Raw genomic sequence first — 16,108 nt, forward strand, 5'->3', positions numbered from 1 at the left:
GGCCAAGGTAACAATCGTCATGCACATGGCCAACATGGTGCACTGCGCAACCGTCGAACGTCCATCAGTGGAGCAACGCCCGTCGAGTTGCCCTCTCATTTGTCCTCTCTCGTGCCGACTACCAACCATTCCCGTGAGTTGACTTACCGTTTTGCCTGTACAAGTAGCCAACATGTGGAGATGGCTCTTCCTTTCGTGGCCTAATATTCCAAGAACTCCACAGGTACCGCTTCCCGTAGCTCAATGCAGCCAAGATCCGCAATGCAGGACAGGTTTTCTTCCCCACACTGCAGCTACACCTTGATCCGCGTGCTGAACGTCATACACCTCTTTCATTCCATTTGACTTTCCAACCTTGCCGAGAGTCACCTAGCATGGTAGCGGTCGAGCCCCGCCTCCTCTCTTGCTGACCCATCTTGCATGCCCGGGAGCAGCCTTGAGCGAATTGCATGCCGAAATCGTGGGAGCTTCGTTCGACTCCGTTGCAGAACATCTGTTCGTCCGCAAAGGCGTGACGGCATTCGAACGGAGCTCTTTACCGACCGGAGGGGGAGAGAGCGCACTCGCTACGGGGAAATTAGAAAAAGAAGAAGGCAAGCCCGTAAAAGTCCACTGCTGCTTCGCCAACGAAGACAAAGCTGAAGACCACGCCACCCTCCTCGTCCCGAGTGCTGTCCTGCAACGTTGCAAGGGCCGCAGCCGATCGCTACCTTAGTCTGGACGTGATTTCTCATTCATCCATAGTTCGTCGAGGGAGCCAATGTTGCATTCAGCCTTGCTCAACGCTCATGCACCATCCCGCTCCTTTCCACGGCGCACAGCGTCATACGATCCCGTACATGGCTGTCCCGCGGGGAAAGGGCCAACATTCGAAGAATGTTCTCCCGCATCTGAGCATGCGTGTGGCGATCTTTCACGGAGGGAGAGGAAGGCGACGGGGCAAGCTACAAAAGGCCCACGTTTCCCTCTCTCCTCACTTCCTCAATTGATCGTGGAGTGCGCTCTCGTGCTGCTTCCCGTCGTCTTCCTCATCACCCAGCAGTATGGCTCCTTCGCTTTTGGCCACGATCAGATTCATCCTTATTTCTAGCTTCCTGGGCTCACGATGGGTTCACGCCCAGTCCGAAAGCCCGACGTCTACCACTGCCTCCGTCCTTACGGCTACCATTGCTGGTGAAATCGTGACGTATTCGCCTCAATTTACCGTGCCGGCGTCCGCGGGCAACGGGGCAACACTGCTTCCGAACATTTTTGATCCGAACGCTACAGACGCGCAGACCGTCTGTCCAGGCTACAGCGCTAGCGACGTGGTCAAAGGGGACTATGGGTTTTCGGCCACGCTCACGCTCGCTGGGAAGGCTTGCAAGTATGTCTTGGAAGGTACAGACAATCTTTCTGGTCGCTCGGCTGACTGATCTCCAAGTGTATATGGAAACGATGTAGAAACGCTAAATTTAACTGTCACGTACCAGAACGCGGACAGGCTCTCTGTCTACATCCGGCCTGTGGAGGCAACTCTAGACTCCACCAACACGTCGTGGTATATTTTGAACGAGACCTTGGTTCCAAGACCTGGGGTAGACAGTGACGCGGAAGCTTCAACCCAGGCTAACGATTTGGTGTTCTCTTGGAGCAACGAGCCGTCGTTCTCGTTTTCCGTAACAAGGAAATCGACCGGCGATGTTCTTTTTGACACCAGCGGGAGCGTGTTGGTTTTCGAGGATCAGTTTGTGGAGTTTGTCACGGCAATGCCCGAGAACTATAACGTATATGGACTGGGGGAACGTATTCACGGGCTTAGACTCGGTAACAACTTCACAGGTTCGTGCGAAGTCGTTTTTGAGAGCCTCAGCTGACAGAAGGGGTTCAGCAACAATTTACGCCGCGGATGCTGGTGATCCTATAGATCAGAACATATACGGATCCCACCCGGTGTACATTGATACACGTTACTTCGAAGTGGGTGAAGACGGGTCGAAAACGCTGGTGACTAGCAACGAGACAAACTCCAACTCGACGTACCAGTCGTACTCTCACGGCGTGTTCCTCCGTAATGCCCATGGCCAAGAGATTCTGATGAGACCACAGAAAATTATCTGGAGGACAATTGGTGGAAGTATTGACCTTTACTTCTACGATGGCCCCACCTCTCAAGATGTCATCAAGCAATACCAAGAAGTCATTGGGTTTCCAGCAATGCAGCAGTACTTCGCTTTTGGCTACCATCAGTGCCGATGGGGTTATCAGAATTGGTCTGTCGTTCAAGATGTGGTCGATAACTTCGCGCGGTTTGGCATCCCACTCGAGAATATCTGGACAGATATCGACTACATGAAGCACTATCGTGACTTTGAGATGGATCCGAACACATTCCCCGTCAGCGAGGGGCAGGCGTTCTTGTCACAATTGCATAAGAATCATCAGCACTACATCCCCATTGTCGACTCAGCAATCTACATCCCGAATCCGGACAACCAAACCGATGCTTACCCAGTATACAACCGGGGAAATGACTCAGGGGTCTTTTTGAAAAACCCAGATGGCAGTCAGTACATTGGCAACGTGTGGCCTGGTTATACGGTCTTCCCGGACTGGCAAGCCGGCGAATCCGTGAACTGGTGGTCCGACGAAATATCTCGGTGGCACAAGGACATTCCGTTCGACGGAATCTGGATCGACATGTCTGAGGTATCTTCGTTCTGTGTCGGCTCGTGCGGCACTGGCAATCTGTCTCTCAACCCTGTGCATCCGCCATTCAAGCTGAATGGCGAGAAAGGAGATTTGGTTCTGGATTATCCAGAAGGTTTTAACATTACAAACGCAACAGAGGCCTCCTCCGTTGCTTCTGTTTCCTCTACTCAGTATGCAGGCACGGCTACAACATCAACCGCCACGGGTACGGCTACAAGCACTTCCACGTCAACTACTTCCTACCTGCGTACAACGCCTACTCCTGGATCTCGCAATGTAAATTATCCTCCTTACGTCATCAACAACGTGCAGGGTGACTTGGCAGTGCATGCAGTTTCTCCGAATGCAACACACCACAACGGTGTTCAAGAGTATGATGTGCACAACTTGTTCGGTCATCAAATTCTCAACGCCACTTACCAAGCTCTGTTAGCCGTTTTTCCGGGCAAGCGACCTTTTATTATCGGCCGGTCCACCTTTGCCGGAAGCGGCAAGTGGGCAGGACATTGGGGAGGAGACAATTACAGCCAGTGGGCATACATGTTCTTCGCTATTCCGCAAGCATTGAACTTTGCTATCTTCGGTTTCCCGATGTTCGGTGTCGACACGTGTGGGTTTAATGGTAATACGGACGAGGAACTTTGTAATAGATGGATGCAACTCAGCGCCTTCTTCCCCTTTTATCGTAACCACAACGTCCTCGCTGCCATCAGCCAAGAACCCTACGGTGAGTTTATCAAAATTTTCTCTTGTTCTCCAGAAAAAAAAATCTTCAACGCTGACATCATTCGCAGTCTGGGCGTCCGTCATTGAGGCTTCGAAAACCGCCATGGCTATCCGTTATTCACTCTTGCCGTATATGTACACATTATTCCATGCTGCCCATACAACTGGGAGTACAGTCATGCGTGCATTAGCTTGGGAGTTCCCCAACGAGCCAAGTTTGGCGAGCGCGGACCGCCAATTCCTTCTTGGACCGTCACTGATGATCACGCCAGTTTTGGATCAGGGCGCGACGACTGTGAATGGCGTTTTTCCTGGTGTAAAGGAAGGTACGGTTTGGTACGATTGGTACACCAGATCAGCTATGAACGTGTCTGCTGGACAAAATGTCACCATCGACGCTCCTTTGGGACATATCCCCGTCTTCGTCCGCGGCGGCTCCGTGCTCCCTCTTCAAGAGCCTGCTCTGACGACGTACGAAGTCCGAAACAGCCCTTGGAGTCTTCTTGTCGCCCTTGACGCCCAGGGCACAGCTGCAGGGTCACTTTATGTGGACGATGGGGAAAGCCTTGTTCAAAATGCCACTCTGAACGTTGCTTTCTCTGCATCAAATGGCAGCTTGCATGCCGCAGCTATCGGGACCTACAATGCTTCTCAACCATTAGCCAACGTGACGGTGTTGGGTGTAACATCAACGCCTCAGAATCTGACGTTGAATGGCCAGATGCTGAGCAACGGGTGGACATACAACTCCACTAACAAGGCATTGACCATAACGGGACTGAGTAACAGCACAAGTCAGGGCGCCTGGGCACAAGATTGGACACTGAAATGGAGCTAGCTCGGATGTCTTGACGAAGAGATATGATGACAGCCATTCTGCCTGTATATACGCACTGATCATATCTTTCCAGACTTTCCAACTCCGTTTACTTTACGCTTCGCCCAAAACTGGGCAATATCCTTTCTTTTTATTTTTCTTTCTTTTTTTTTTAATATCCATTCCGATTTCAACACAGATGAATTCTGTCACAGATATGATTCCGCAGAACATGCTGCTACCTGTCCAAACCCAGCTTTCAGGTCCCGACAGTGAAGTCGTAATTACGGGGCGGTATCCAGTCTCCTTACTCATCTCCGTGGCTTGAGTCATGGCAAAACGCGCTGCGTAGTCTCAATCGTGCTTGTAGTGGGTGCTACCACCATCTTCGTAGCCCTAGTCCCTATCAAACGCTTAGCCTTTACTTTCAAGGGAAAATTCCCTAGGGAGAAAGGATGAGATATTCGTCTGACCGCACTCACATCAACGCGATCGTCGAACCCTGAGAAACTGGGGCCATTGTCCCAATCCAAATAACACAAACTGTCCAAATCGTCGTCAACATCGTCGTCGTACCAGTCTTCCCACCCGTCGTCATCTTCCCACTCATCGTCGACTACAAACCTTCTCCCACGCAACAGCCTCGAATCTCTTCCCGAGCCCGTACCGTAAAATGATGAAGTGAAAGGGTACCCCCGCCACTGGCAGAACAAGCCGTAGCGGTCGTCAAAGTAGTCATCGCAAGCGTCGTCGCTGTAGCGACGATACGGAGACGAGTAGAGAAGCCGCGAGCGAGTTCGCCCGTAGACAGGCATACGCACGCGCCTGCTACCGTAGCGAGACGAACGCCGCCCAGACCCGCAGCCGGACCCGAAAGACGAGTAGCTGCTGCCGCCGAAACCGTCGACGAAGCCTCGTCGTCGGCCCCAGCTGCCTCTTAGCCCTCCTCCTCCGTATCGGCCATACGATGGGTCGACCCAACCACGATATCCTCCGCCTCTTTCGGAACTGTACGAGACGCCGCACCCTGCGGAGACGGAGCGCCTTGGGCCACCGTATCCCATGTACCCAAAAGCGCCGCCGCTGGCGACTGGAAGGTAGTATCGTCTGTCTGCTATATCGCCGTAATAAGACGAGAGTCCACTGTAGCCAAGCCTAGAGCCACCCAGGACGTCCCCCGGCTTCCTGGAGACGACTCTACCGTACGCGGACGGCATCCTCTCGCTTTTGGAAAGCGGCTTGTCGAGCAAAGATACGCGGGAGAACCGAAAAAAAGCAGCTCCGTTCGAGTGGCGGATATCAAGGCGTAGAATGGAGGTGTCGAGCAGTATATATATATATGTGTGTGTGTGTGTGTGGAAAATAAGGCTGGAGACTTTCGTGGAACTGAGCAAGAGTTCAGATGGCGGAAGCGCGATATGTAAATCCCGTGAGGAAGTAACGGCGGATGACGCGCACAGATATAGGAGAGAGAACGAATGGAAAGGCAGACATCTGTGTCACGAGCGAAGGCCGTGCAGGGAGATTGAATCAAGAGCCTCGACGCCGACCCTAGAACGTACCTGGACTGGAGTAATAGGGCGAAAGCGAGACGTTCGACAACTTGACCAGCAAAGTAGCGATCTCGTTGGACCGATCTGTCTGGTGGGACGGGTGTTAGCAAACAAAATCGCAAGGGACAAAGTCCACGCACGGGGCCGCGAAGCGATCGCTCCTCGCGCGGGTAAGCTATGGCCTGGAGGTAGCAAACTTGGATATGAGTGTCCACAACTCTTGTGGTACCTTGAGGTTCCAGTTTTGTTCCAAGCCGTTGGGGTCATGGGATCGCCATCGTCTTTGTCGAACCAGGACGCTAACAAAGGAAATGATTCGTCTGACTCGATGCTGTGTTCTTCTCCACACTAAAGTCGTAAAAGATTCGCTGTGATTTGTGCATACATCTATCATTGCCCTTTTTCCAACGCCAAGCTCGTCCCAAACCTTCACGGAGCAGCATACAGTACATAGATTATGATTTCTCCATCAGAACACGCTGATGTAGTTGTTTATCCGGTCCTTCTGATTCTGCGCAATGCATTCGGCGATCCAAGTGATGTTCCGTATTTCCTGCCAGGTATTATTAGACGAAGATTCACGTGAGGTTCATCAGAGAGGAATCACATACCTGCTCCCTTAGCTTAACCCAAGCATACACAATGGCATGTGTGAACTGTCTCGTGAACGCCATTTTCGCCATCTCCATCTCTTTTTGGTAGAAGAGATCCTCCAGACTCTTGTTCTCCTGCGCCGTGCCACCAGCCATGTTTCCCACAGGCCCACCACCAGAGCTTTGCGATAGGCCGGTCTGGTCGAAGAATGTTTTGTAGTCCTGAACAAGATCGACCGCTATCCGGACCCCCTCGATATCGTCTGCCCTCGACAACATAAGGGTACCTTCCGGATGCAGCTTTCCGATGTTGGGGTACAGCTTCCTGCGATCTTGCTTGGACAGTTCCGTGCCAAAGGAGTTGAGAGTTATGTTGATGCTCCTTCTGTCCGCCTCAAAATCCAGCACCTCACTCATAATCTCCGCAGTCGGTGTACCCGCTAGCTCTGGATCCGTGTTCACATATGCGTAGAAGTCTTCGAGGTAGTTTTTGTACAGTGTGTTGCGAATGATCTCGATGTTGAGCTCGTCCAGGTCCTGGTGGCTCAGGCTACCTTTGAAATAAGGTGCCAAAGGCGTCTCGATAAGGACCGAGTTGTAGAGCTCCTCGATGTTGGTGGCCACGCACAGCGCCGGCATCGTCTCGAACCAGCCAAGAGGATGGCATCGCTCCAACAGCTCGCGCGTGTCTCGCTCGTGCAGGGTGCCTGTGATGAGAAGAGCCACGTTGTCGATCATGTAGCCATATGTAAGGTACTCCATAAACTTCGACAGCGAGCCCGTGGCATTGGCCTGGATGTAGCGGAATTCAGCCACTAGCTTCTCCGTCGTCTTGTCTGCTAGAGCAGAGGTCGAAGGGTTAGGAGGCAAGGAGCTTAGAAAGTCGCCATAGGCTGGACCTAGTTGTAGCTTCACATCTACCATGGAGGATCAGTACGCGCTGCTGCTATTCGTGAATCTGGCATGGGGTAACAAGACGCACCATCGATGGTCTCGCATTGGGTAAGGTTGTTATAGTTTTGGCTGGTAAGGAGGGCGTTCCTGTATCCTCGGACGATGCCCTCCAGGTAGCCGAACTTGACATTGTAGAACATGCCCTCCATGATGGGCAACAGCAGGTTTGGCGGCAACGAATGCGACTTCTCTGGGCTCTCTTGAGGCGGCAGCTTTGGGATGCTTGATGGCAAACACGAGGAGCGGAGCTTGGCCCGTTAAGAGGCCCGAGCGTTGTACATATCAGAACTGGTCCGTCGGGAATTCGCCGAAGCAGGACAACAGGCTCATGTGGTAATGAACTCCCCATAACTTCTGCATTGTAACTTGATGATGCAAATTTAGATTTTAAACTGGTATGAATTCTACTTTTTGACAATCTATGTTTATATCAAATCGAAACGCCGTGCACGCAACGCTCTACAAATTGCGCATCGTAATCGTCATCGTCATCAAAATCATCAGCAGCAGCAATTTGAAATGCGATCGCTAGTACACCTCAGAAAAACTCTTCCTGTCCTTCATCTTCGCCTCTTCGACTGCGTCTCCTTCACGAAGCGGACCATCTTCTCCATCTTCGCCGTCCACATCGCCGAGAGCATCTGCCCTTTTCCCTGCATTCATTCCACTTTCCTCCATCATCTCCACCTCGCTCTTCGTGTTTCGCCTCCGTGCGGTATGGGCATTTGAGCTGCCGCTCCTCTTGGTGGCTCCTCTGCTTCCGCTTCTCCCGTTTCTTGTGACACTCCCACTACGTCCGTTCCTTAGAGGACTTCCGTTTTTCTCCTGCGACGAGACTGGGCCCTCGTTGATTTGCGACAGTGTGCCACGACTTAGCTCCGAACGGATCGGAAGTCCTGAATTGGACATACGCTTAGCAAGCTGATGCACATTGGTGTCGAACCAGTCACTATCATCTGCTTCATCGGAAATGTCGTTTGGAGAGCCGATTCCCGACTGAGATCCTCCTCCGTCACGTCCCATCCTGCTGATATGGGACATAGGCCCTCGGCTTTTGTGATGGCGGAGAGGCAGTTGCAATCCTGAAGAGGACTTTCGCGGAGACGCCATGGGCGAAGAGTCGGCGTCAGCATCGGCGTCGCTACCATCTACATCGTCATTGTTAGTGTCTTGTCTGGGGGGTTTCTCAGTGCTGTGGTGATGGGCGTGATGATGGTGATGCGTGGTCGTACTCGTAGCCTCCTGGGATCCATTTTGCGTAGGGTTTGTTTTCGTTTTTAAGCTGCTCTTCCTTGCCAGTCCAGATTCTTGCCCTGTAGTCGAATGGTCCTCCTTTTCAGTAGTGGGCCCTGTCCCCTTCGCGCCGCCGATAAAGTCCTGCGTGTTTTGTCGTCTCGGTCGCCTAGGGTAATCCATTTGCGCATGATTACATCCCATCGCACAGCCTCCCCACATCCTCGTTGGTTTTCTCTCCGCGTCCGCCTTTGCTAGACTTGAACTCGAGTTGTTCGCCGCTGTTCTTCTCTTCAGATCACTCCACGTGCGCATCTCGTTCTGCAAAATGTACTTTCCGTTTTCCATGTTCTGCTTCATAATGATGAACTCGCAATGGTTGATGTTACGCAGATCCTCAAAATATTCTACACTCCAATGATACCACTTCATGAGAAACACACGAGTCATCAGCCCATGAGTTACAAGAATACATACAGATGGAAAGTCAGGCTCTCCAATCTGTCGCCAGAGAGACTCATTGAAGCCGGAGACACGGTCGTATGCATCAGCAGCGCTCTCTCCGTTGGGTATGCGGTAAAAGAAGTGTCCGTAGTCTGCTCGTTCTTGCCACATTCTTTCCATCTCCGCACTGCACGGCTGAAAGTTGCCAAAGTCCTGTTCACGTAGTCGAGGCTCCTCGTAAACCTTGATTTTGTCCCTAGGGAACGGGCTAGGCCCTAGCTCATCGTCGTTGCTTGTCAAAGTGCGGAGGATGCCCTCGGTTGTCTCTCTAGTGCGACGATACGGCGACGTGAAGAATTGAATGGTATCATCAGGTTTAAGCAAAGCTCGCAACCTGCGTCCGGCGTCTTCAGCTTGCAAATGGCCCTCGGGCGTGAGCTTAACTCGGTGGTCGGGTATATATTGGTGGATATCACGGTTTTTGTTGCCTTCAGACTGGGCGTGTCGAATCAGGATTATCATCTGGTTACCCGGTGTTAGCGGGGCGATGGTCCGGAGATACGCCTGTTGGCTTTGGCTTGTACTGTGACTAGTACTACCGGCCAGTAGCTGCTACATACTCTTGGTTTCCCCATTCTGCTGGTGTTCGTATGTGTCGTACGGTCTGGGGTGGACGGAGGAGTAAAGTTGTATTTCTTGGGCTTTTGTATGTCGTCTGAGGTATCGGAGTGGGCGCTGCTGGTTCCTGGCGTGGCCTGACAAATGTGTGCGGCGACAGCCTTGAGACGCCGCTCACTCTGGACCCTGCGGCTCAGCCCTACAGAGTCCGCCATCATTGATGTCTTTTCCTTATCACGTTGGTGGTAATCACGATCCTTCCTCGACGTCCACGGCTCGTCAACAAGCGCTCAGTCTCGCCCACTGCTCCCGGGATATCTCATTTGAAGTTGCGACTCGCCCCTTAGCGAGGCTTCAAAACGCCCGCAAAGCCCTTGCGTAGCTCTCAAGCGCAAACGCCTGTTTCAACTGGCACACCGAAACTCACCTTTCGGCTTTCAGCGTCTCACCTCGTGCTAAACGCGACCACCATGTCTGAACCGATTCCCGAGTCAATACCAACATCTGCAGACCCAAAGTCCCGGCGTCCAATCAAGAAGCGGGCTCTTTCACCCATTTCTAAACAAGCCGCCAACGTAGAAGCGCTCTTTGCGAAACCTGACAGCCAGAACCTGGATTTCACACGACCTGCACCCAAGACCCTACCCCCACCACCAGAGATCGTCACGAATGTGCAGGGGTCGAGTGCGGGTGCAGGCAGCGGTGAATTCCATGTATACAAAGCGAGTCGACGGAGGGAGTATGAGCGTGTGAAGGCGATGGAGGAAGAGGCGAGAAAGGAAAAAGAAGACGCAGAGTATGAGGCCAAGATCGCGGAGATGAAGAGAAAGGATCAGGAAAAGTTGAGTAAGAATCAGAAGAGGAGAGCAAAGCAGAAGGAGAGGCAAGCTAAGAAGGGCAAAACTTCGGACGAAGCAGCTAATGGGAATGGCAAAGTGCAGAAGTTGGGCCTGAATAAAGTCAACAATGGGGAAGCGAAGGCGTCCAAGACTGAGGAAGCGGATGGTGAGGAAGTCAAGGCCGTGGTTGCGGATGAAGAGGTTGGCATCACGATTCAGGAAGACGATTGACGACAGCTGAACTATGCGTCGACGAAGAAAGCTAAATTGAGGAGAGCCCGCCAGGAACCAGTCAACATCGAGCCGGCAGGATCAAGACGCATAATTAGTACCATGCGTTGTACTTCGAACGTGAAGCCGTCAATTCTTGTCGCCAGCCCCAAAAGCATAGGGCCTGCGCGGAGATGCTAAATAGGATCAGTCTGTTCGCTGAGACAAATATAGCGCACAAACTCAGGAGCTGAAGTGTCAAAAATACTCACACCGTGGAGTGTAGATGCTCCTGTTGTTTGCTTAGGTTGGTTCTTTGGTACTCGGTCATCAAAATCTCGGACAAGTAGTATTCGTTCGTCTAGCTGCGACAACTAACCTTCGACCTCTCATTTTGATGTCAACTGTAGGGATGAAATTTCCCTGCATGTCCGCCACACATATCAATAAGTTTTAATGCCTTGATCTAAACGATAGAGTTTGGTAGTTCGATTTAGAAGAGGTTGTTGGCCACAAATATGGCATTTAGACCGGAATACTTGAAGCGAGAGTTGCTATGCATTCACGAAATGACCACCTTGAGTCTTTAATGTCTGCATGTTGAGTACGAGTCGGAATTTTTGGTTTTAATACGGAGTACTCTCCAAGTTTACTGAAAAGGTATAAGACGCCTCTTCGCAGCTGTATTTTTCCATGAAATATATAATCATTTCTTCTGTCTCTTTTTTGACGTATTATCTGCATCCTTGAATGTCCATCCGCTCACAACTATTTCAGCGTCGTCTTTATTCCATTCCACAGCGCAATATTGATTGATTTCATCTCGACCACGCATCCACTCCGCAGCAAGTGCACCAGTTCGAAACCTCAAGGGCTGTATTCCCGCCCTGACTTTAAGACTCATTCCATGATCTGCACCTTTGACCTCCATCAGCCAGCTCGCTGCTTTCATCTCTTGCCTTACGCGGTTCAGTTGTTTGAGGTCACACATGTCATCCTCGCTGCCAATTATGAAGAGGACGTCAACATTCGACGGCAGATCTACTAAAATCTGCTTTCTTGGATCTCCTTCAACTTTCTTCTTTTTTGAACCCATCCCGGCGCTTAGAGGATAGCTTACAAGCACCAAGACTTCCGGTCGTTGGTCAACCTCGCATTCCGTAGCGGCAATTACGGCAGCCCGAGATCCCATACTACGTCCGCCGAAGCCGACAGCTCTCCCTTGGTCGTTCATAACAGCATGAAATAACTTCGTTCTGTGCGACAAATTCATCGAGCCTTGAAAGCAGACAACATCATCCGCTGCAACGCTTGCAAAGCCTGATACAAAATCTTTGGTGGCCGGATTCTCGATGCCTCCTCCAGCTCCATGAGTGAAGATCAGGGAAACCCTTCCATCTGTACTATTGGTCCCAGAATGTCTTTCGCAGATGATGTCTTTTTCGTTGAACGGGATCTTCAGTTGATGGACACCTCTGTTCGTGCTGTCTTCATCAGTGGAGCGCAGGTTTCCAGTTTGATCCTTCAAGCCGCCGACTACGTTCTTGGCCTCGTCACCAGTTTGCTTTGGAGGCTGAGCCTGTCCACGTTTTCTTTTCATCATTGGTGTACTTCAACGTCGCCAAATTTGGGAACATCGTCAAGCAAGTGGAGAGGAATCAGTCCCCAGTCAGCCTGAAGACGAAGGTGGGGGTCCTCGAGGCTGAGCTAGCCGTTTAAAGTAATTTAAACGAACATTCGCTTTGCAGGGTCTCGATTCTCTTCCAACAATTTTTTGGGGCCTTGGACAAAGGCTTCTGATATTATTTTGCACACTTCATGGACGCTCGTAAACACCTTCGTGGCCTTGGCTGGAAAGGTGAAGGCCATGCAATTGGCAAAAACAGCAATGGGCTAACGAAACCGCTGCTTATTACCCACAAATACAATAACCATGGCTTAGGCGCGAAATCACAAAAAGAGAAACAGGCAGATCAGTGGTGGCTCAATGCGTTTGACAATGCGCTCAAAGACATTGGAACGGGGAGGGAGAGCTCACTCTACAAGATCAAGGAGAACAGTGGCAGCAATGGACTCTACAGATTCTTTGTGAGAGGGCCGGGCTTGGAAGGAACGTTTGACAATAGCGGTGGCGATAGCACCGGTACAAGCACGCCAACGGAAGGACAAACACTTGAGAACTCAACCGTTACCATGTCGGTCGCGGATCTCCAGAATTCACATAAGATGAGTGGATCCGACAAGAAGACCTTGAAGAAGGAGAGGAAGGAGAAAAAAGAAAAGAAAGGCAAGAAGCGAAAGCGAGATACGGAAGATCCAGTAGACAGCCATCAGGAAGAACCGGAATCGGGAAGACCAAATGCTGTTCTCGCAGATGACGATGACGAGCCCGCAAAGGATGGCACGGCGAAGAAGAGGAAAAAGAAGCATAGGAAGCAGGACAGGCAGGAAAACGAAGGAGACGAACGTCCTTTAGAAGCAGTGAGGAATCAAGATAGGTCGACGGAAGGCGCTCCGGAAAGCGAATCCATAGACTCGAAAAGAGCAGAGAAACGTCGAGCAAAAGAGGAGAAAAGGGCTCGGAAGGAGGAAAGACGACGAAGGAAAGAGCAGGCGTCTTCGCAAGCTGGCTAAAAGAGACAGTGGAAAAAGCAAACAAACAGTAATCAAGTCACCCAAGTGAAAAGGCATGACAGTGGATGAGATCAACAACCATGTTTGATCATTGCTTCCACAATATTTGACCGGTAGGCTGGGGCTAATCGGCAGTGCTCAGTGTAAAAGCGTACATGACTTCATCTCAGCGCCCAGCCGGAGCGTCGCATGGCATGCCTCGTTCCAAAAAAGATAGCATAGCGATATTATGAAGTACGAAGGGGCAAGCGGTATCACTCCTTAAAATCCTAGAGAGCTTACAGGAGCAGAGTCAGATTGTCACTCCTGCGACTCACCCGCAACAATGTATCTCACAGCAAATATGACCTCATGCTCCGTAAAATTTCCCGCACGGCTACTCCTGATGTGCCTGAGCACGCTGCCTTTACCTGCAGCAGTGAGCCATTCTCCTTCCTCAGCAAAGCTGATTACACAGTCCTTACTAAGTTCTGGCATGCGCCAGGTCGCTCGAGTTTCCTCCAATGGATCGCCGAATTTCGACTGAGGTTGTGGGCCTGTGTTGAGTGACAATGGCAAAGACAATGCTGATCTAAGCGAAAAGCTTGCGTCAGGAAGTCGCGTTTGATTTGTGGCCGGCTGTGGTGCAAGCCCAGCCGGTAGAGCTGTGCTGAGTGAAGTAGATGAAGCCGCAAGTGATTGGACCTTTGTAGCAGCATTCCAGGTATTAACATTTCTCAATCCAAATACAACTGATTCGTCGAGCGGCTGATGATTCACAGACGGGCTTAAGCCCAGCCTGCACCTCTTTTGGAGGCTGTATGGTGAACTGAGGACCTTATCTATGATCGGCGCGTCCTTTCCGCCAATAAAAACACGTTTTATTGTCCACATATCTTTTTCCTGCGCCACTAGCTCTCCATCTGCAGTCTGAATCTCAGAGGTCGGTGCTTGCTGCTCTGCTGATGTCGTATTTGCTCTCTTCCTGAATACTCCGCGCTTAGTCATTCCCATATACCCGGATACGCTCTTGCTGCCGGCGACTGCACCTGGACGAGCATTCCAGGTCCCATTGTGAGATGGAGACTCGCTTTCATCGACCGAAATAGTATCAACAAGGCGGCGCTTCGTCATAGAGGTTGAAAATGGAATACGTGCAGAGTGTGAACTACCGGTTTGATTACCTCTCTGTTTGCGAGCTTCTTCAGCTTTGGTAGGTGTAATCGCAATGACGTCGTTGAAATCAAGCTGAGGGACAGCAGGGAAATCTGGTAAGATACGACGGCGTTTTGACTGCGTTGAAGTGCTATGTTCTGGGGCCGATGTGAGTGTTCTTCGCCGCGACAGATCTCTGTATGTAGCTGGGGTTGCAACTTTGCGTTTTTGTCGTGTCGTAGCAATGCTTTCGGTCCCGAGTTTCCAAGTTCTTGTTATTCTTTCGTTGTTGGGCGTAGATTTCATAGTATTTCCGGCAGATAAGTCATGACTCTGTTGCTTTAGAAGTTGGTCCCTCTGTCTAGAATTCTGTCAGTACTATGATGATAACATTAAGGGGAGGTGTAGCGCACTGGACAGTCTGCCATACTTCAGGCATGCGTTTAAAATTCTTTGAATCCCAAAGCGGCTCTGGGCCAGACAAATATCGATGGGGGCCTTGACCTTTCCCACCTGAGCCTGCAGTGATGATCACGTCTATGACACCGAACTTATGACCTCCTGGCTTCTGCATATGCCTAACAGACTCGGGCATTTCCATCGATGCAAGGTTTGCCAAATATTGACCAAGGGGGCTTCTCTCTTCTCGCGAATTGTATCCTTGTTCTTCAGCACGTCGCAACAAGGCTTTGCTCAAAGCGTGCCATCTCTCTGCGGCCCCTTCTGTAGCCATCTCATCACTCTTGACTTCTCGTAAGCCTTCTTGTGTGTTTCGTGATGGTGGCAGGATAATCCACGGTCGCTCGACAAGCAGCCCTACACGCTTTCCTGAGACAATACGAATGTTGCCGTCTTCAAACAGTGGCTGCGTTGTTCCAGCCCGGCCATATCGATATCGAGCGGGTTGAAAATCGCTCACTGCCAGCTCGCCATTGAAGAAAACATCATATTTGACACATCGAAATTTCGATTGACTGCGGTACGCTCCCTTTTTTGTCTCAAAAGACGGCAGAAACGTCTTCTGGGGCAATTTGATGACGAGACCAAGAGCTCTGGGTATAGAGATGTCCTTTGATAGCCCTGACCCGCGGCTTGATACAAGCCCACCAGACTTTGACCGAGTCCGTTCATCTCCAGAATCAATTTGACTCACGGAGGTCTGTTTCTGGCTGGCTTCGTCTTCACCGCCTTGGTTTTGACTGACCTGGGCTTTGACACGCTCATCTAGTGTAAAGTTTTTCGGCTTGAAGCAGTCGCCGCCAACTTGAACAAGATAGAAAGGAACATCGCCAAGGAAGTGTAGTCGTGTGCTGTCTCCAAAACAAGGAACATGAGTCTCGGCCAGCGCTGGTGCGGTCAACAGAGCTTGCTCGGCACGTTTTGTGTCGCTGCCCGCTGCATTTTTGGAACGCTGCGGTTTACTCGAAGTGCTGTCCACAAGGCTGTATGCAGCCAGATGAACGCTAGTTCCCAGAGGTTTATATGTCGGCATTATTTTTGGTTGAGAAAGATCCAGCTTGCCAACATTGCACTGTAAGGGTGTCAAGGTGACTAAACGCAACCATGACTTGGTGAAGAGTGACTCTTTAAGAATGAGCCCTTAAGTCGGGTCAAGCGCATATTACCACGGCTTTGTATGGCAAACAGAGCAACATATCTTTC

At 51.0% G+C, this 16,108-nt stretch overlaps 8 protein-coding genes across 9 annotated transcripts; 3 read left to right on the forward strand and 5 right to left on the reverse strand.

The window, feature by feature from the left end:
- The first annotated feature begins 317 nt into the window (after positions 1-317).
- On the forward strand, positions 318-4,353 carry PV09_00897 (uncharacterized protein). Its single transcript, XM_016353715.1, has 4 exons — positions 318-1,366; positions 1,424-1,821; positions 1,871-3,418; positions 3,486-4,353. Exons 1-4 carry the CDS (start codon positions 1,044-1,046, stop codon positions 4,253-4,255), a joined length of 3,039 nt encoding a protein of 1,012 aa, XP_016218868.1. The 5' UTR covers positions 318-1,043; the 3' UTR covers positions 4,256-4,353.
- A 235-nt stretch (positions 4,354-4,588) lies between these two features.
- Positions 4,589-5,451, reverse strand: PV09_00898 (uncharacterized protein; the record flags this gene model as incomplete). The annotated part of the gene is made up of 2 exons (XM_016353716.1): positions 4,589-4,630; positions 4,717-5,451. 2 exons carry the CDS (start codon positions 5,449-5,451, stop codon positions 4,589-4,591), a joined length of 777 nt encoding a protein of 258 aa, XP_016218869.1.
- Positions 5,452-6,016: 565 nt separating this feature from the next.
- On the reverse strand, positions 6,017-7,550 carry PV09_00899 (V-type proton ATPase subunit D). The gene is made up of 3 exons (XM_016353717.1): positions 7,363-7,550; positions 6,399-7,297; positions 6,017-6,340 (listed from the first exon to the last, which is right to left on the reverse strand). The coding sequence occupies exons 1-3, from the start codon at positions 7,481-7,483 to the stop codon at positions 6,257-6,259; spliced, it is 1,104 nt and encodes a 367-aa protein (XP_016218870.1). The 5' UTR covers positions 7,484-7,550; the 3' UTR covers positions 6,017-6,256.
- A 150-nt stretch (positions 7,551-7,700) lies between these two features.
- On the reverse strand, positions 7,701-9,844 carry PV09_00900 (the record flags this gene model as incomplete). Of its 2 annotated transcripts, XM_016353719.1 has the most annotated exons (3): positions 7,701-8,482; positions 8,567-9,533; positions 9,632-9,844. In XM_016353719.1, 3 exons carry the CDS (start codon positions 9,842-9,844, stop codon positions 7,863-7,865), a joined length of 1,800 nt encoding a protein of 599 aa, XP_016218872.1. In that variant the 3' UTR covers positions 7,701-7,862. The 2 variants fall into 2 exon arrangements, with proteins under 2 accessions (XP_016218872.1, XP_016218871.1); XM_016353718.1 differs by having other exon boundaries at positions 7,701-9,533.
- A 9-nt stretch (positions 9,845-9,853) lies between these two features.
- Positions 9,854-11,390, forward strand: PV09_00901 (uncharacterized protein). Its single transcript, XM_016353720.1, has one exon. It carries the CDS (start codon positions 10,100-10,102, stop codon positions 10,697-10,699), a length of 600 nt encoding a protein of 199 aa, XP_016218873.1. The 5' UTR covers positions 9,854-10,099; the 3' UTR covers positions 10,700-11,390.
- Positions 11,385-12,310, reverse strand: PV09_00902 (uncharacterized protein; the record flags this gene model as incomplete). Its single annotated transcript, XM_016353721.1, has 1 exon — positions 11,385-12,310. Exon 1 carries the CDS (start codon positions 12,279-12,281, stop codon positions 11,385-11,387), a length of 897 nt encoding a protein of 298 aa, XP_016218874.1. The 5' UTR covers positions 12,282-12,310.
- Positions 12,311-12,474: 164 nt separating this feature from the next.
- PV09_00903 (uncharacterized protein) lies at positions 12,475-13,662 on the forward strand. The gene has a single exon (XM_016353722.1). It carries the CDS (start codon positions 12,497-12,499, stop codon positions 13,310-13,312), a length of 816 nt encoding a protein of 271 aa, XP_016218875.1. The 5' UTR covers positions 12,475-12,496; the 3' UTR covers positions 13,313-13,662.
- Positions 13,613-15,938, reverse strand: PV09_00904 (uncharacterized protein; the record flags this gene model as incomplete). The annotated part of the gene is made up of 2 exons (XM_016353723.1): positions 13,613-14,807; positions 14,860-15,938. 2 exons carry the CDS (start codon positions 15,936-15,938, stop codon positions 13,613-13,615), a joined length of 2,274 nt encoding a protein of 757 aa, XP_016218876.1.
- Between the last annotated feature and the right edge of the window lie 170 nt (positions 15,939-16,108).

The sequence above is a fragment of the Verruconis gallopava genome (genome assembly GCF_000836295.1).
Source record: "Verruconis gallopava strain CBS 43764 unplaced genomic scaffold supercont1.2, whole genome shotgun sequence".
Lineage (NCBI taxonomy): Eukaryota > Fungi > Ascomycota > Dothideomycetes > Venturiales > Sympoventuriaceae > Verruconis > Verruconis gallopava.